We start from the raw sequence: 20,566 nt of genomic DNA on the forward strand, positions 1-20,566 counted from the left end.
TAGGTGGTGCAGGTTGTGACACAACATAGCCTCTAATGGAAAGTGAAACAACCTGTTAATAAAACATTTACTTTCAAAAGGTGCACAATCAATATTACAGAGGGAACATTTGAAAACAAACTGCACCGCACAGGATGCTTTCTTTTCCTTTGATGTAGTTTTACATATCCAAAAATTCTTCATTTTCTTTCCTTTGATCACACCTATATTTTGTCCCTTGTGTATTCTGGGTATTTATACCAACAGAAGATCCTCTAAAGGTGCTTAGTTATTCGTTTTCTTCTAAATTACTTGCATGTTCTGTTTGTTATTAGGGAAGCAAGAGAGAAATAGGGCAAGAAAACAATTTGACCTATATTAGTAGTGGGAGGAAGAAGTGTCTTTTTCATGGTGATTGTGTGGTCGGCTCTTCACTGATGTGAACCCTGAGGAACAGGAAGCTACTGACGCTCTCTCCACCGTAGTCCCATTGATGGTCCTCGCTGTCGCTTCTTGTAGTCCACAACCAGCTCCTTAGTTTAGACGTTGAGATGGAGGTTGTTGTCGAGGAACCACAATATGAGGGCTCTGACCTCCTCTCTGTAGGCTGTCTCGTCGCCGATGGTGGTCGTGTCATTAGCAAACTTAATGATGTTGTCGGAGCCGTGGATGGCGACGCAGTCGTGCGTGAACAGGGAATACAGGAAAGGGCTAAGCATGCGGCCCTGAGGGGCTCCAGTGCTGAGAGTCGGGGTGGATGGTGTGGTGGTGCAGATGTGCACCGCCTGGGGGTTTGCCCATTATGAAGCTCAGGACCCAGTCGCAGAGGGTGGTGTTGAACCCCACGTCTCTGAGCTTGACTATCGTCCACAGATCTATTTGACCTGCAAATTGAAGTGAGTCAGGGATAAAGGAGGTGATGAAGGTTGAAGGTGACGAACCGTTCGAATCACTTCATAATGATGGAGGTGGGTGGTGCTGGGGTGGTAGTCGTTCAGGCAGAGGGCTTTGGTCTTTTTGGGACATGTGGGGACTACAGACTGGAGCTGTGAGAGGTTGAACATGTCTGTGAGGACATCTGCCAGTTGATCAGCCCACACCTTGAGAGCTTGACCAAGGATGCCATCAGGTCCAGGTGATTTCAGCGGGTTAATCCTTTTGAAATATGAACACACATTTTCCCTGGATATTGCTAGTGGGCGGGGGTCCTGGGCCTTTTGTACTTCCTCAGCCAGAACTCTTGTAAAGTCGATACAGCAACACAAAGTGTTTGATCAATGAACAAAAAAAGGCTTTCTTTAAAGTATGTTCTTGCCAACAACTGCAAACATAAACCATGAATACAATTACACAACCCAATGTATTGTTTCTTGAAATTTGGGTTCCTGTGAAGACATTCTGTGTTTTTTACTTGCAGAATTCCCATAATGAGATTCAAGTGATATTGGTGCTGGATTGCTCTGCATTGCAGGACAGATATGAGATAGTTAGGTAATCTAAACAGGCAATGCAGCTTTTCCCTCTCACATAGAGATGAGCATCTCAACCTGTGACACGGACAGAACACAGTAATGGATGTGAATATCTACCATCTGTTCCGAAGTGGAGGGAACTATGATGCCATGAATATATATTCCAAATCAGAATCTGCCGAGCAAAAAGCGCATCGATGATGTTTTCTGAATGTAGTAGAGATGCACTGCTGCTCGTGATTTGACGCTGGGGAGTTTAATAAGCAGTTGTACTTTGCTGACTCAAATGGAGGTTTGGTCAGCACAGTGTTTGAATTGTAAATTAGTTTTCACAATTAAGAGATCTATTTTGTTTCTGTTGGAAGCATAAAATTGAACCTCTGCACTTGCATATAACATAAATATGACATAGTATAATATTGTCTATAGTATACAGTATATTAGTTTGTTAATGATGTGAAAACTACAATTATAACCTTTTTTAATATTCTTGTATATTTCTAAAATAATAAACCAGTCAAATCCAGTCAAAAATGTGTTCTCAGCAGAATATTTTGGATACTTATTATCACTTTCAATCAGGAGGGAGCTTTATGTTTTTTTTCAATGCTGAAGGTCTCATTTGAGTTTCACATGCAAGGATTGGTAAACAGTTCGTCAAAGCATAGTTTATTTAGAAGCAACAGGAATAATGTTACAGCTGGACCTTAAGCCGTAGTGCTGCACACTTCTCTTAGAAAGTATTTGTGGAGAAGGGATTAGTTAGAGACCCTAATGTAACCGCTAAGTAGAAGAGCCAAAGCTTTGACAGGCGCCTCTGCTTGTAATTAGTATTATTACTGTTTTCTGGCTTGCTTTCATATTGTGGCGGTGCTATCGGGGAGATTTCTCATATCAAAGAAACCAACCAATGAGCCGGGGATTCAGCCGCATGATGGCGAACAAGCATGAGAGGATGTGGAATGAGTGTTTCTGAAAATGTATTTCTTAATCTCAGAGCGATATTTCAACCAGAGACAAAGGGAGTAAGTGACCCATGAACCCTGCAAATCATCCAGGCCAAGTGTAACTCTTCACTAATGGCTTGGACTCTTTGGCCCCTTTGAATGCTGGGGTCTCATTAGCAAACCAGCAGAGGCTACCACAAAGGCCATTACTTTGGTCAGACCATTCTGTGTAGCCTTCACGCTATTAAGCCTGATACATATGGGGGCCTAGCAGAGAGAGATAAGAATTTCATTGCATTACTGAGTCCATTATGTGCCGCTGGGGAGTAAAGCATTAAAGTTTGTGGTCTGATTAAATTTAGTGCTGCTCAACTGAAGAGGCAATTAGTGTATACAACACACCTCCATCCCCGATTCTGTGGCGCAGGTGGCCCTTAGAATAAAACCACTAGCATATGCATAATTGATTACAGTGTCTGTATTAGTCTCTGTTATGCCATTTTGTATTTGTCATGCACAGTCTGCAAAAATATATATATATATTGTGCTCTGTGGGTAATTGCAGTCAGGAAAAAGTAATTTATAGTAAGCCGGGTGATTGTAGCAGAAAGATGGGAGCAATTTGTAGAGCTGGCAACCATTTCAAGTGTGAATTACTGTGAAAGCATAGTCACTCCAAACTATAGGGGGCTTTGCAGCATCAGAAATTAAGATTAAAAATGCAATCTTCCACATATCCACACATGCACATGTGTAAATGGTCACCAAAATGCTATGCTTCCAGGAAATAGGGCATTTACAGAGACGGGCCTATTTTCATTTGTCCAAATATTCATGCTATTCCTGCCGCTTCAATATTTTCTCTGCAAGCATCATCACCACATATCTGAAATTTAATTGAACTGGAATTTCATTTTGAGCAATGTAATGAGACCTTGCGGGATGCAGGAGAATCAGGAGAAAGTAACATTATTTTGATCTGAATTGAATATCACTGCCGTTTGATCCTCAGAAGGTATACCCACAATAGACATAAAATGGATTCAAGGATGAAGGACATGAAAGGCTACCTTTCTGGGCATCTTGTATTGCATCATGTTGGCGGGGATGAGAAACAGACAAAGAACGTGCACGGTATGTTAAGAAAAGCCTTAAGCTCTGGCTCCGGTTTGTGTTGAAGGTAACATAGGTTGCTGTGATCGGCGGCTTAGATTTTGTTTGATTTTAATCCGTCCATTGTCTCAACACGTGCGTCTTTACTAATGGTTATTGCTTATTCCCATTCTAAAGAACACTGGGAGCCTCCGTGGTGAACACTTACACGATCTGTTAGACTTCTCACTTTGTATTATGCTTTGCTTTAATCAGCTGAGGCAGTCTGAGTGAGGCCACTGGTACAGAATGCTAATGCAGTGCACAGTAATGAAATTATACGGCTGTTGCAATAATGCACCATCGAAGTAGTGGCCCTACTGAAGATTCAACGTTTGCTGTTGAGAGGAATTTGTCGTATTTCCTAACATAGCAGTTAAACATGGTTAATGTTTGTGTGTCTTTAAGCTACGATGTGATGATTTTTGTATGTAGACAGGTTGGAGCCTACTTTATGGTACCTATAATGCTTCCAGCTGCAATGTTCATGGGTGGGAACAATAACAAAATATAAGCCTGGGGTGTAATACTTTTTTCTATTACCAATATGCAAAAGTTTTATATATATATATATATATATATATATATATATATATATATATATATATATATATATATATATATCTTTTTTTTTTAGAAAGAAAGGACAGATAAGGTTGTTGCGGTACCAGGAGACCATTGTGACATTGGGATTCAAAGAGAAAAAAGAACTGCTGCCTGTCTGCAAAACAGAGCTGCTGAAGTGAACAATGTGTGTGTAATATCCGTCAGTCAGTCACATCCAGTAAACGGAGTCCTCTCGCTCCCCACGGAGCCCTGTCAGTCACCAACACAACAGCTCTGTCTTTTACAGGAGACCTTTGATCCCGAGGTCCTTTTCAATCTGTTCCTGCCACCCATCATCTTCCATGGAGCTTACACCCTTAATCAGGTGAGACTTTCTGTCCTGACATGTCTCAGTGTAGGGGAAAGCGACATCATCAAAGCACTGTTCCCTGTGTATGTATGCTTCAGCAGCTCAAAAAAGCACTGCCTTTCTGCGTGTGCTGTTGGTTACATGGAATTTAAGTCAATGTGTTGCATGCCGTTAACCTGCTTGTTTGATGTTACTGATTGGTGTTCATTCAAATTTCTGTTCTAGAAACGATTCATCGGGAATCTTGGATCTGTTTTGACCTTTGCGTTTTTGGGAACCATAATCAGCTGTATGACTATAGGGTAAGCATCTATTTTATTATTTTTTCATTCACGCAAACGAACGCATCAAAAATACATTAACACACACAGCAATAAGGTGCACAGAAGTAAGAGAATGGCCGAGATAATGGATATCACAAAACATCCTGCAGAGAGTAGCTCCACAGCGCTTAATCTAAAATAAATAAATGGCCAGTGTGTAGCAGTTCGGGGGCTCTATTAGAACATAATAATTATAGCTATGTTTGCATTGGTGTATAATCACCTAAAACTAAGAATCGTTGTGTTTTCGATGCTGAAGTTATTCTCCCATATAGACCCGGCATCTGTGGTGTAAATGTTTTACAACGGTGTTAGTCCCGCCCCCCTGCCGCTGACAGATCAGTCCACTCAAACTTGGTGGAGTGGGCGGATGCATAGGTCTGGACCCAGGCAATGATACCATTCTAATGTACTTATAAAATACAACATGTGAGAATTCGTCAACAATAGAGCAATAAAGTCCTGGATTAATGGGACGCAGGAACTCAGTGTCTGACATTAAGTACAAGTAATATAAGATGGTAGAAACTAAAAGTCTAGAAAATGTAATCATATACTTGTGAAGCTGTATTTCATGCATGGAAGGTGCTATAGCCAGTAGTAGTAGTAGTAGAACATGCAACAGTGTTGTATTTATACAGTATATGTGATCATGGTGATTATAATTGTGCTAATTTCCAATTCATATGTTGCTAATTTTCAGTCAAAGGAAATTAGATGTTTTTTTAAACGTTCCCTCTGTATTGTGTAATTTGTAAATTCACATGTTATATCCCAGTTCCTTACTGCATAATATTTGTATGTAGTTAATACTAATTGTCATATTATAATGTTTCTGCAGTTGACATACAATACTTAAAACAATGTCTTTTATTATTTTTTACGAAGAGGTAAAACCGTACAAAGATTTCATGAAGATCTTTCGGCAGCTGTGTCATCACATCTCCAATTCAGTCAAATTCTCCGCAGCTGTGAGTCGCTTCTCTGTTTGCTTGGTGCGTTGCACGGAGGTACAATGGGCCTTTGTCATAGCAGGAAAAGCACACGTGTAACCTTATAACATTAATTACTGCTCTGCTCAAGTTTCCCAGTGAGCTATAATAGTGAGCCAGCATGCACAATAGCAAGGTCCTGGAACTGAATGGCAAACATGAAATAGAGACTTTATTAAGGTTGTTAATAACAACAGTGCATTATTATAATCAGTCTGCTATGAACAGTTCTGTAGTGTGCACCAACGGCACACTTGAGATGATCAAATAATGGAAACCTGCTGAGCATTGGTGTGTAGGATGGAACTGGGTTGCTTTTCTGGCCTCGCAGCGCTAGATGGCACTGTCAGACTTCGGAGGAAATTCAAGTTCTTTGCCCACCAGTTGTTTCTGTTGCATTCATTTGCTGCACACAAAGACTATGTGAAAACCTCATAACTCCAGTTGTTGTTTTCCTGTTCTAACTTCAGGATCCACTTTGATCAGAAAAACAGACTTCAATTTTATGAAGCCCTTTCAAAGGATTCAAATTGTATTGTTATATATTTTATTTCCTCTTCTGACGTTTTTCCATTTAAAACACACACACTCACACACACACACACACACACACACACACAAATTTCACCCACAGAAATATACACTCAGTGGCCACTTTATTAGGCACACCGGTAAAATCGAATGAAATCCAATAACATTGTTCTGCCGTAAAGTCAACTTTTACTCAATGGGGGAGTCATTGAGGTCTCAATTAATTGTTATGTTTTTACTATTGAGGTTACGGTAAGCGATAGTGTTTTACTAGACTGCATCATATTGAGAGGGGCCTCTAATATCCTGGCCCCCTTCAGGTATGCAAATGAAAAGAACAAAACAATTCTAAACCCTGCACAGAGGGTCTGCAGTACAGATTGCATTGTCAGGCAAATATGTATGACTTACCGAATAAAACCTAATAAAGTGGCTTCTGTGTGTTTAAATTGCTCCTCCCCCCCTGTATATGAAATAGATAACATGTCAATATGTTCCCATACTCTGAGCTGTGTGTGTTGTTTATTCATGCTATTATTTCTGCTGTAATATAATTATTTTGTTGTTAACTTATTCATAATGTTTTATATCCATGGGAACGGCTCATGCCCTCTAGATATTATAGCCTGCGGGCTTCTCCGACCTGCTGAAACGCAGTGTAAAAGATGTTGTCTTTCCTCGCTTCCTCCCGTCTTTTCTTCCATACATTAGTCCTTTTCCTTTCCCAGGATCGGCCTATGACAAACTCTCCCCAATTCCCTCGGGACGCAGGACACAGTTTGACATGTTGGGTCACGTGTACATTCTTTGATGCTAAGGGACCAGACCCGACCAATCCTGTTGCTTGTTAGTGAGTCTGCCACATCCCATGGGGAAATGACAGTCTCATGGGAGTGAGTGAACCTTAATGACTCCACTGACAAAGTACATCCACTTCTTCTCATTCTCTCTCTGTGTGTCCGCCTGTCTCACTGTCTCTTACTGCCGCTGTATCTCTCACTCACTCACTCACTCACTCACTCACACAATGTACGGCATCACCACAACTTCAAATCTCCCTTAAAGATAGATGAATAAGACAGCTTAGTCGCTCAACCTGAGGGCACTACTTTAAATATCGGCCTTGGGGACAGGTCGTGTGCCATCACCATGGTAACCGAGTTATGCCTACGGACAGAAAGGTTCCCCAGAGAACAAGCTGGCAAACTGATTATTATGGGATGCTTCACAGTAACAGGATTAGTTCTTAAAACACATCATTTACCAGTCGAGAACTGGGCCGCAGTGGTGAATGCAGAATGGACATGTTAGCAGGTTTTTGCTCTTAGTGCCGTATTATCATAAGGGAGAGTATACAGTGGTGCATTCTGGGACAGTTAGATTGTAGATTTGTTTTATTGCCAGGCCCCAGAGCAGATACAATCACACTGCTTTGGTTTTATTTCTGTCACAATGCCCTTCACAAACTGTCCTCATGGTTTTTAGTCTTCCGGGTGATTCTGTGCTCATGAAGCATGCATACTCATAATTCTGGTGTCCTTTTATTGTGTCTGAGTGTTTATAATACTGAAAATAGAGTAGCTGCTGAGATGAGACGTCTAACAGGAGTAGTTGACATGTATGTGAGTGTACATGAATGTAGATTAGAATGGAGGGTCATGTAGATCCATATACACTCATATTCCAGTAAATGTGGTCAAATGTAATGCTGCCCTGCAGACTCACAGCTTTGTGTGTCCACCTGCGTTAAGCAGCCGCTGCCTGGAAACGGGTCAACTCACCTGCTGGTAGCATCTGGCCCCATTACCCACACTACTCTGGGGGAAGCCCTGCTGCGGTTAGAGGGATGACTGATAGGCCTATTCCGTCTGGTGCTCCCTGATGACCTGGCTGCGTGTCCTTCTGTCTGTTTGTCCTCTGTCCCAGGGCCTGCATCTACGGCTTCACCAGACTGATGGTGCTGTTGGGCCAAGCAGCAGATGGAGACTTCTTCCTCACTGATTGCCTCCTGTTTGGAGCCATTATGTCGGCCACTGACCCAGGTAGCTGGCCTTATAAACAAACTCCTAGTGTAACTCTCATGACTTATAGTAGCTTTCTTTTAAACCCTATTGGGTTTATACAGATAAAAACACAATGCACAATTCTACTTACAATGTATTGCTTTACAACACAAGTAAAAAAAAAAAAAAAAAGCCAGAAATATTCTCAGGAATGTTTAGCACTTGCTCACAGTGAATGTGTAACAGACACATCACAGGATTCTGCCTGAGGTAAACACATATAAATGAGTTAAAGAGGAATAAAAATCAGCCCAAAAAAGATCAAAGACGCTTCACATGTTAAGCCTGTTCAAGCAACTTCTGGTGTTTTCATTTAGTTCTGGGGATTCATGCAGTTCTCCGCAGTATCAGAAAACATATGAGACTCCTATGATGTGTCAACCCTTTTAATACACATCTCTACCTCAGTGAAATACCCTCATTGCTTTATGTATAGCCATCCTTCTCACTGTCTACATACCTTTGCGCAGAGATAAATAACATGGATTGATGCATGAACAAAGTCAAAATGCCCTCGCAAGACGATGTCACTGCTTTAAATTCGGTGCACCTTTTTCCTAAGTGGAACCGCAAGAATAATCTGTGTTCTTCAACAGGAGTCAAGTGGGATGTCATAAGGCATCCCGCGACGCTGCGGCAGTGGGTAATGTTAATGTCTTCATTTGCTGATGAATTATTTATGCCAATAGGTGGATGATCTGGTTGAGTGTCAAAGAGGAGCCGTAGATTATGGTGCGGCTGTCAGTTCCGACGTTATTTTTCCCAAAGCCACGCGGTGCTCATCCCCTGTCGGCCCCGGCACCCTCGTCACTTTGATTAGAATCACACCGCAATGCATCGATGGCCTAAACACAAACACCCCTCGGCTTCCTCTATCTCGAGCTGTCCAAATATAGCGCCGGCCAAAGCAAGGAAACACTCCAGAAATAGGCACAGACTTACTTTCACACACATATAATGACTCTCAGAACAATTTAGTGCTCCTTAATGTCATAACTCTTGTGTGACAGCTCTGATTGTGTGGATGACTCATTGTGTGAGTGCAACAGGTTTGTGTTCATACTTTTCTCAAATACTGGCTGTGGCCCTTGTGGTTGGGAGACTGAGCTAATGTCAGTGTGAATCTGTCGCCCCTACATGAGGGATAGACTCCAGCTCCTGTTGACAATTCAAAAGATTAAGCTGGTCGAGAAAATGTGTGAAAACATTTCCAGTAATAACACCCGCAGATCTAAAGGTAGATGCAGCTGTAAACAGCACCTGTATGTTACCATTTCTCTTGTAAGAGGTGGACAGAAGCTACCTCAGCAACTAGATTTTATCAATTAGTTTGAGACGGTAGAGACGACCTTTAAGTCTGTAATATCCCGATTGATATTCATTTGAAAATACGTAATTCTTAAGAGGCATAAATGTCCCTAGCATTTACTTAATGGTCATTCCAGCATGCATCTATTGATTTTAAATTGCTGGTTTTATACAAGCCTCCAAAGCTCTGTAGCCTTGAAACCTGTTTCTTTTCAGCCTCAGAATAAGACACATGGTTCAAGTCACAATGTAGAACACCTGCAGCGCTGCATCCTCTGGCTTCAGGGATGGTTACAAAAGGTCAGTGAAACCCTCACTTAACTTCTCAAAGGATTTTTTGGGGAGTGAGGTGGGAGCCTCTGTAGTTTTTCTCTTTCATCTTTGAGCTTCTATTTATTTCCTTCTTCAGGAGTTCTCTTGACATGGACGCTGCACATACATATTTCTCTTTAGTATTTCAGAGCTGGAAATGATGCCAGAGCTTGAAATGACTTGTTTACGTCTTCAGTCACGGGCCAGATGTTAAAGGTAACTTAAATGCAGTTATACAAAGTTATACAAAAACAGTTATATGTAAACGTGCATGTGACATACCAAGGAACTACTGTGAGATTCAGAGGAAGCAAAACCAAACTGGAAAACTAACGGGCTTTCAAACGGCAAGGAATGCAGTCTTGTCCTGTTCGTCCTCTTGTCAATGCCTACAAAACTTTAGCAATTCTTACGCTGAGTTGGGGAGATTGTTGTAATTCCCTGTTGACTGTTATGGCTTCCCTAATGCATCACTTTCAGTATTATATCTGCCTAATTTGGTCAAATCAGCGAGCAAAGCCCGTGCTCTCTGCCTGAGAGGGCCATGAGCTTTGCCTCTGCTAAACCTCTGCAGCAGGGTAATTTGACCTAATGAGGCTTCCGTTGGACCCTTTCAACTGTATTATGTCTGAAATAATTGCCCACTCTCTCCACCTTATGGTGTTGCTGTGGAAACTGATGAACACTTGACAGCTGTAGGACGGGGTTGCCATGACAACACAGCTAACCCGTCCTCGAGCGTGCGTGTGTGTGTGTGTGTGTGTGTGTGTGTGTGTGTGTTTGGGGTGGGCTCTATTTTTCAGTGTGAGTAGTGCACGACATGCTGTCATCAGCCAGGCATTATGGGAGCAAGGAGATGGAACGATCCTGACTCCAGGGCCTACCTCCCCCTCTCCAGGTAAAGGATTTCCCTCAACCAGGAGCCCTAAACCTGTCAAAGACCAAAGAGCCAGATCTGTCAAAACAAGTCCTGAGGCTGCTCTCTTGCCACTGCTCTTATTATCAGTCTGGTCGTATACTGGCTGTGATGCTTTTACTGGCCTGGTATTCACTAAAGGGTCAAACGCCACCATCGGAGCGTCACAATCAATTATATCACTAGCTTCTCTGAGACTAATTTATAGGATTCTTTTAGCCTCTTGGTCTCAACAGGTGGAAAATGAATCTACCGGGAGCTGTTATTGTCTTGAATATGATATTGTCTGGCCTTCAGAATGGTAGCGCTCTGAGTGTCTTTTCCTGTCCATGCCTATATCCTTATGAACGCATGTGGGTGTGTGTGTGTGTGTTTGTTGTCTTTCTCCATATCTGACATTGTTTTTGTTATATGATATTGCTTGTTTGAAACTCAGCCAGGTTTCTCTTGTGGCAGCTACAATAAGGATTTGTGCCAGTATGTATATTTCTGTCTATCTGTATATCCATCTATCTTTCCAATGTGGTATATTGCTATCCTAATCTAATGTAATCGTATCTACCGTATCTGTAAACAATGCTACAGCCAATATCTTGCAGGGGGAGATCCTTGAGGTGAAGTGCTGAGCTGACAGGCATGTCACCTCCTCTTCACTGTCAGTACTGTCCTTGTCACTCAGTGTCACCACCTAGCCGTCCTGCAGTGCCGAGCGTGTTGCGTGTACATGCGCTCATTCGTATGCTCAGCATCTTCTGCTTACTGTCTGTGAACTCACCATGGATTTCAGCTCATATTTCTAAGCAGATGCATTATGTTGAGAGGTTCAGCTGCATAAGCGAGAGCGTGATACGTTTGTATTTTTCACCACAAATTTGAGTTTCATCATTAATGATCTGGTGTCGTGAATTCATTAAGTGTTTTTTTCCTTTTAACTTTTAATTATGAAGTAAATGTTGATTGTTGTAATAATGTAATTGCTATAGGATAATGACACCATCGTCGGTTAGATTGGTTCCCCATAAGCCTCACTTTCACTCTGCAATTCTGTCTTCCACCCGGTACATATATGTGTATACTTTTTATTGGTTGCTACTTTGAAACTGCTACTGACTAAGTCACAACCTCTGTAAATATATAATACATAACAAGGAAGATACTGTAATATTTATTGCAAGTTTCACATTTGGTGCCAAAGCTTGCAAGCTTCAACATCTTGGCTCATCTGGGTTTAAATCAAAGGCAATTGGACTTTTTGTTATATAGCCTTCCGATGTTCTGCCACTGCTCAAAGAGGTTCCATCAGCTCTACTGATTGGTTGGGGGTTCCCCAGTATTTACCCCCCTGTAGATGATTCGCACCATGTCGTTACATAAGAGTCGAGTCCTCTAGAGCAGTGGTTCTCAACCTTTTTTCAGTGATGTACCCCCTGTGAAATATGTTTTCAGCCAAGTACCCCCTAACCAGTGCAAATTAAACTCAACACTGAAGATTGCATTGTTTAGGATAATGAAATTGAATAACCTACTGAATATAAAATTCAGTTTATGAACTTACACTTATTTTTGTATTGAGTATTTATTAAATAACTATTTCTCAAGGATTTTTGAATGGATACTAATTTTAAATATATATTTTTTTAAATCTCACGTACCCCCTGGAGTGCCTTCATGTACCCCCAGGGGTACGCGTACCCCCATTTGAGAACCACTGCTCTAGAGGTTACAGTAAATGCTGGACACTTCCTCCCAATCATCAGTGCTGGTGAAACAGATAAGACTCACAGCAAGCTCAACCGTTAGTAAACATCCATTCTTCTCAGCTTTCAAAACCATACAACATTTCCTAAGCTAGATGGAGGCTCAGATACACACTTGGAAAATCAGTCCAACTTTGCAGCTCAACCAAGATTGTACCAGGCATTCGTATGCGTCTCAACACTGTGATCGTTCAACGTTCATTTACAGAGACATCTAAGTTCAATAGTATTTCTCATCATAGTTGTTACTAGTCATGAATAGCTGTGGTATCGGTTATCACTGTGTCTGCGCTGTGTGTGACTTAAGCTGTAAACCTTGAACATTACCATTTGTGTGTTGCGCTCCACTCAATCTTATTCAATACAAACACACTCACAACTGCAGCTTCTGTCTTTGTAAACATCCATGTCCACTTAAAGTCATCTCGCAAGAGGCACCTGTGTGAGAAACTGAATTATGCGGAGAGGAATTCTTTGTGTCGCTGAGCAGTAAGTGAATCTTACATTATTTAAAGCACGGAGCTCTCTGCCAGTTCCTCTACATTAGACTGTAATTGGCTCCTTTTGGATCTTTTAATCAGCTGCAGCATTTCTAGCTCTAATCTCCCCTCTTCTCCAACCAGCATCCTCTCAAGATTCCCAGAATCCTAGTCGTTCTCTCCCTCTATAGTGAAAACTGCAGCAATGCTCCAAGCTAATAAACACACTCCCACATATTCATGCTCAGCAAACACGAACACACGTGCAACACAAACACCTGCAGTGCTAACACCAAGTCATTTTATCTAGTCGGATGATTTCGATGATCTGCCGTTTACACTGCCGCCAACAAATCACAGACTGCCGTGTTATGACTACACAGGAAATGTAACCTATTAAATAAACGGTCACACATGCAGACTAAGTTTTTATTTTGTTCTTTTTTTTTTTTTTTACTTGATGTGTCGATCCATTCTCTGGACTTGAAATACAATTAAGTGTCTAATTATGTGTTCATTTGAGTTGTGCTTCTGTGTAGTACACTGACTCAGTATGTTCATTCATTCAGTGATAATGTACTATTCATTTTAATGATTTGTTTTCTTGTGCACTTGCATGAAAATGTCATCACGCACACTCCAGATATCTTGAGTTTGCTACTACATTTTCAAATATGTATATTATTCTTAATGAGTCACTGACAGTGATCAGCTTAGCATTTGGTTCTGCTCCGTTTCCTTTGCCGACACAAATATGGTCCCTTCCAAAAGCATTCTGTGTTTCCTTCAGCTTGAGCTGAACAAGTCCTTGCTTGGTTTAGTTACTCAGGCTGTTCCAAGTGTCAAAATCCTCTTTCCAGTGCTGTCAGTGTGCTGACGTTTTCTGTCAGCTTGTATTGTTACACTGCAACATTAAATCCCCTGGCTTCTCTTGTTTGTAGCAGAAGAGGTGACACTCCACACCCTTTTTGCTGTGTGATTAGCAGAGCAGTTGTTGCACTTCCTGCCGTCTTCAATAGCAGTAACTGTTGTTTTTTTTTTAGTTGCAGTCCTTGGCCTGTTGTCAGAGCTGCGTGTGGACCTGGATCTGCACGCCCTGCTGTTTGGAGAGAGTGTCCTGAATGATGCCGTGGCCATCGTCCTGACACAGTGAGTGTTTTGGATTTGTCTCTGCCTTTGGAATGCAATATATTTCTTAGGTTTAACTGTGGGAGCTCAGTCTTTTCCAATTGGCATTATGTGGGTGGATGTGTAGGCGAGTGAAGGCTGGATGGATGCTGCCAGCTTTAAGGAAAGGGTGTGATTGGCAAAACCGCATGAGCGTCTCAGATGCTATGCAGTGGACTGCGTAAGCGAGTTGCCCCTGGCACTGTCAGCATCTCATTAAGGTGCTCAGTGGAGAGACTCACTTCCCGGGTAGAGACACGCGCTCCCAGCTAACGAACTCGGCTAACACAGCTACTGTCAAATTCTGACAAAATACAGCATAAATAAAACCCTAGGAAGCTCAGTGAAGCAGCCGTGATGCAGGCATGCCTTGTTCATGCATTTCAATTGCTTTATTCATTTCCCTCGACTTTTCCCCTTTCTCCAGCAGTGCACTTAAATATGCATGTTTGTCCTGCTCACACACATTGCAGTCATTGTCTGCTGTATTTACGCATTGCTAGTGAACAAAGCCATTCCAGTAGACGCGCTAACAGATGGCAAGATGGAGAGCAGAGAGAGGGAGACGGAGAGAAGCGACAACTCACACAGGTCCACATTTATGGTCAAGCAGGCAGATGAAAAAGATGGGGATGGAAGGGAGATGTCAGGGATAAGATATATGTCCATATTTGCATATTGTATTCACAGGGACTGACGCATCACATGTACAATACTTGCACACTCTGACATCTATTTCTCCGGTCGCACAAATGGGCCCAGACAGGCAGGCAGATGGAGAGAAAAGGAGGCGATTGCGCAGATTGTTGTGCTCACGCCGTGGCTGCTGTCTCTGTGTACATTGAAGTGCAGAGGAGGTAGCCTGCACGTCTTCTCGGGCAAACAGTCAGATAGTGCTGTGTTTGTTCCTGGAGTGGCGTGACCGGCCTTCATGCCATCTCCTGTCACTTGACTGGCTTGCTAGCCTGCCGGTCGCCCTGGCTTCACACACAAAGCTTGCCCTTATTAGTGAGCCACGCGGGGCTCTGGCACTGGAATTTTAACAAGCTCCCAGACCAGCTCAACCTTACGCTGATGTGCCCTCTAACAGGCACTAAACTTGCTGCTCCAGCAGCTTTGACCCAGCCACCATTCAGCCAGGTCCTGTGTTGACATCTTGAGATTTCTGACTGGGAGTTAAAAGCCTGCAGATGCCTGAAGATATAGTCTCTAGAGGGCCACACTGACTAAGAGACTAGTAACCAAATGTAATGTGCTAACAACAACTGGAGTCTTTATTCTCCTGCAGGGGACAATAGATTTCCCCCCCTTTCAATTTGCTAAGCTCATTAGCGACATCTTGATTGATTCTTCCCTTTCTGCTATGGAGATTAAGGAATGTTGTGGCGTGTGCTAGCTCATTTCAACCTGACAGCATGAAAAGTAGAGTTGCATTACAGTTTCATTTGTCAGATATTTATTAACACCATAAGGATCTTCAACAAACCATTGTCATGATAGCTGGAGTATGAAGTAACTTTCTGTGACTTTTACCCTGGCTGTAAGAAGGTGTGTCCCAGATTTACGAAGCAAAAAATGCAACAACCACCACTTTCACATTGTTTTGCTGACTCAATGGTTTGACATTAATTTAGAAGAGTCTAAGGGGAGTACAAGGGAGGGTCTGTGGTGGGTAAAGAAATGTTGTCATTCCTCAAAGTGAGCCTGCTACATCAGCCACTCGCATGGATGCCTGTGTCTGCTTGCTTCACCTCAGGCTCTCTCTCTCTCTCTCTCTCTCTCTCTCTCTCTCTCTCTCTCTCTCTCCCTCCCTCCACCCTGTGAGGCCTCTTTTGCACTCAATGACTTCCATGTGGAAGTCTCCCCTTCCCCCACAAACTAAATATTTATAGCGGTGTGAATAGCACGATGCTGCTGTCTTTGTGAACAACAATAGTATTTCCCTTGTTTCCCACTAACTACTAAGGGACGTCTCTAAGGCAAATAATTCAGAATGGATTGTTTTCAGGGAAGGATTTAACTTCTATAGAAGGGCATGTGTTCTTAGGAGGGACTCCAATAAATTTTGCTTAAAGGCTTAGCTCAGCATAATAAGCATGTGAATTTATGCTCACTGCTGCAGACTGGTTTACACCAAGAACCAAGTGGGCCATATTTCTGACGACTGCATTTGTCTTTCTGAGCCATAAACCATGTTGACGCTTTAATGGTTCAGTATCAGTAACACTCATATTTATTTCTGTAGTAATTGTGCACTTGCTTTCTTTTTTTGTTCCTTAGCAGTGTGTCTCTTTTTCATGTATATAACCCTTTCTTTTCAGTCTTTGTCAATTTGTCTTCCAGTGCCATCACCACCTATAGCCAGATGGGTGCAGGACATATCTTCGACCCCCCTGCCTTCTTCCTCTCTGTTGGTTATTTCCTTGGAGTGCTTGCCGGCTCCTTCCTCCTGGGTTTCATATTCACAGTCATAACAGCCCTCATATCCTTTCATCCCCTCCCATCTCTACCTCTGCACCCCAAACTCAATTATCACCTCAGCATCCGCTGCAATCTATCCACATCCTCGACTTGGTAATTGCTTCTCTAACAAAATCCTACTGTACCACCTGAAGAAAAGCATCGCAGCTAAGTCTAAAGTGCTCCAGCGGCATTAACGGTCGCAGAGAGGTCGTCAATCAAGCCAATAGCCTCTGATGAAGTTTCTGTTGTCCAGCATTTCCCTCCGATCTTTTAGTTATAAGACTTTAGGATGAAAAATGAGGATGTGTCAGGAGAGGTTTGGGGCACAGCTCAGCTCTTATTCACAGTGACTAATCTCTGGGTGCGGGCAAAGCACAAAGTGAGCATATATTTGATTTTGCTGATGCTAACCATAGCAACAGCCGGCTCTTTTGTGCTGTGTCCTCAAACGGTTTCTTAAAGAGACTCAGTTTGACGTGCAGTTGTTCATTTATCTTTTAATTACTGCTGTACCTGTCCTTGTTAATTACAGAAACAATCAGACTTTGGAAGGTGTTTTCATGATTGTAAGCCAACAGAGTATTTACGGGGGGTTGGGAATGCATAGCAGCAAACTGTAAACAATTAGCAGTCCTAATATTGTCACATTCACAGCACCTAAACCCACCCATCTTCACTTTCTGTGACTATCACAAATACTAAACTTTCTCCCTGTGTGGTCCTCTCTGGAAGACTGTGCAAAGACTTACTGTATGCTTTACAATGACGCTTTGCCAGAGGGGATGCAGGACAGCGAGAAAGAAGTGGGATGTGGACTGTGTTATCTGTTGGGGAACGTGCAGAAAGGCTCTCATAAAGACCCAGTGGGTTAGTCTAAATGTCAGATTTCCTGGCTTACTGAGCAGCTTCTGCAGATGCTTTTTGTTTGCAGAGGCTGCAGAAAAATACTGCACCTTTCGGTACATGTAGTCTGCCACAACAGCCATCAATTTGTGTTGCAGTTGCATTAGCCTGATGCAAAGTGTTGAGTGCCGTTTGAATACCTTCTTGTATATCTTTAACTCTCTTTCCACCTCACCAAATTCACTCGGCTATGTGAGAATCCACTGCTGGAAACATCTGTCGTCTTCCTGCTGTCCTGGAGCAGCTTCCTCTCAGCTGAAGCCAGCGGACTTTCAGGTGAGCACTGTGTGACTTATATGTGGTGTGTGTTTGTGTGTGGCCATGTCAGCCGTGGGTGACCGTGGCTAAGTGGAGAGCAGGGCCGCCTTTCAATCAGAGGGTTGGCGGTTCGATCCCTGGCTCCTGCTCTACTAGTCTCATGTCAATGTGTCCTTGAGCAAGACACTTAACCCCAAAATGTCTCCCGTAGCTGCGTCTACGGTTTGTAGATAGATCCTGAATTGTAAGTCGCTTTGGATAAAAGCGTCTGCTAAATGACTGTAATGTAATGTAATGTAATGTCAGTGCCATGGCAGCGTGGAGTTCAGACATGATCCAAATCCTGTTCGTCAACTGCTGCCCTTTCCCCCTCATGCAAACCTTCTCAACTGCATGCACTGACTCGCTCACTCCTCCGCAATATCAGTGGCTTAAGCAGCTGTTTGATTACCAAGCTCTGCTGTTTCAATGCGTCTCTGTGGCCATTGGCACCTCATAAACCTAGGAATGATATGTGCACTTGTCTGCTGTCTAGACTTGACCATCTACACAATTCCTCGCACAAGAACAGATTGAAAAACGACACCAGCATTAGATGAAGGCCTTTCCCTTACATACTTTACCCTCTGAGAGTCCTTGGCATTGTAGCGAGTCAATAATGTACAGATGAGAAAGTATTAAGCCATCTCCTCTCTGCAGGGAACTGCAGGTACCAATCCCATTCTGGGCTCAACCCCCATAACTCATTTTAAAATGGTGTCCGCCCTACTCTGTCAGGGCATGTTTGTACCTTTAGTTTGGAGATGTCCACAGATAAGCAGCAAGCCATAATGCATAATAGCATTCTCGCCCTAGCTGTTTGTACAGATATCCTGGAAAGTCAAGACGTGCCTAGGTTTTGTTAAAATTGATACAACATGACCTTGCTTTTGTTTTCTTTATCCATCACCAAGGGGAGGTTGTATTTCTATTACATTGTTTTAGTTTTCACTTTACTGATTCCTAGTATCTGGAATCTTGGGTAGCTTATGTTTGGGGGAAAAAAACAATTACTTTGCTCAGCTGTCTGGAATTGTTTTCATCTATTTCTCAACCAGCCAGTCGTAATGTACTTCTGAAATATGAATGTAGTGTACATATGCCCACATTAGTGTTGTTGGTCCTCCTGGCCCAATTGTGTCAGAGGGATTCCACTCATTCAGCGGATGTTGTAGAGCTCCCTCTTTGGCAATACTCCCTGTGGCCTGTGGAGGAGGAGAAGACGGTTTTAATGAAATAGCGCAACCTTTTTCTATTAGACCCAGATGCCCTGTCTATAAAGTACACCACTGTGAACGCTGCCCAGCGTGGGAGGCACACCGCAGCAAAAACCAAGGGCAGTGATTCTCTCTACTCCAGTATCTGATGCAGAGCCTCGGGTATTTTTAGTGCAAATACAACTTTTCTGTACTGTATTGATACTGTAATACCAGTGCTGATAATAAAATACTTCATTTTGCCTTCAAACCTGCAGTGGTCAAAAACTGATTCTGATGATTTGTCACAGTGATCTAAAAAGGAGTCGTATTGCAATCTTCAATGTTCTTGGTACAAAGCTAGACCCTAACAAAACTAATCTGATGAGTGCTACTCCATTCAAAGGCCTTTAATGGTCCATTTAGGGTGAAGCGGCACCTCATACAGAGCGACCCAGTGAGCGATTGGACTCCTCCCTGGTGTCCTTTGGTAATCAAGGCGCTTTCTGTTAATTGCTGGAGTTTAGTGAGGGTGTGCCTAATGACCCTCAGCCTCGCAGGGAGCCCTGCGATCATTAATCTTATGCTCCTCATTATTATGGGATGCCTCTCATCTGTTGCCAAGTGCCCTGAGTGTGGGGAGTCTCGAATGTGGATGGCGGATGATGTGTTACCTCCGTCAGTGTTATGCAAACCAAGGACGATGTTGAAGCCCTGAACCAAATGGAACCAAAATGAGATCCGCCATGCATGCTCCATTAGACTGTGTTGAACAGTGCTGGAAAGGACATTGTGGACAGGGATTACCAGAGGTAGCACAGTGCAGGTACAGGTCAGCATCCTAGTGTGACGGGCAAATGGGAAGAGAAAATAATGGGCTGGCTTCACTGAGCAGCCTGAACCACACATGCTATCTTTTCTTTGCTGCCTTGTTTATTACTGCCCGCTCATACCTCTAAGTATTGCTCCCCATCACAGTAATTTCACAATGTTTTCCATCTTCTGTGATTTTCTTTCAAAGTTAGTGGGAGCAAAAATGTGAAATTGAATCTCTGCACCAAAGCAAGCATGTCCTGTGAGGCATCAACTCACCTTTTAATTCTACGCGTTTCAAGTTCCAGCTCTCTGCTCCAGCCAGCCTCCTCTTTACAAACAGGGGCTCTCATCACTCCCTCCACCCTGTTTCCTCTCTCTGTAGAGCTTTTCTCTCCTTTCTTTCCTTTCGCTTGTCATGTGTTTGCCTTTTGTTAATTTCGACTCCTCCGCATCTGGCACGATCCACAGCGATGATGTCATTCTTTAGCATTCATCATTTCCAGAGCTTCATGTCTCTGTAGTAGAAATGGAAGTAACGTCTTTGGCCAGAAACATGAGGATTGGGTAGGGCAGCACA

General features: G+C 42.8%; 1 protein-coding gene across 1 annotated transcript in view; it reads left to right on the forward strand.

The window, feature by feature from the left end:
• Positions 1-20,566, forward strand: part of LOC137871855 (sodium/hydrogen exchanger 9-like) — a 54,763-nt gene that overhangs the window by 920 nt on the left and 33,277 nt on the right. Inside the window, exons 3-8 of the mRNA XM_068709881.1 lie at positions 4,404-4,481; positions 4,692-4,768; positions 8,239-8,354; positions 14,191-14,296; positions 16,658-16,796; positions 17,851-17,956. Coding sequence (XP_068565982.1) covers positions 4,404-4,481; positions 4,692-4,768; positions 8,239-8,354; positions 14,191-14,296; positions 16,658-16,796; positions 17,851-17,956 — 622 coding nt within the window. The remainder of the gene's footprint in view (positions 1-4,403; positions 4,482-4,691; positions 4,769-8,238; positions 8,355-14,190; positions 14,297-16,657; positions 16,797-17,850; positions 17,957-20,566) is intronic.

The sequence above is a fragment of the Cebidichthys violaceus genome, unplaced genomic scaffold (genome assembly GCF_023349555.1).
Source record: "Cebidichthys violaceus isolate CVI_PGR_0920_01 unplaced genomic scaffold, fCebVio1.0.p SCAF_15, whole genome shotgun sequence".
In the NCBI taxonomy this organism is placed as follows: domain Eukaryota; kingdom Metazoa; phylum Chordata; class Actinopteri; order Perciformes; family Stichaeidae; genus Cebidichthys; species Cebidichthys violaceus.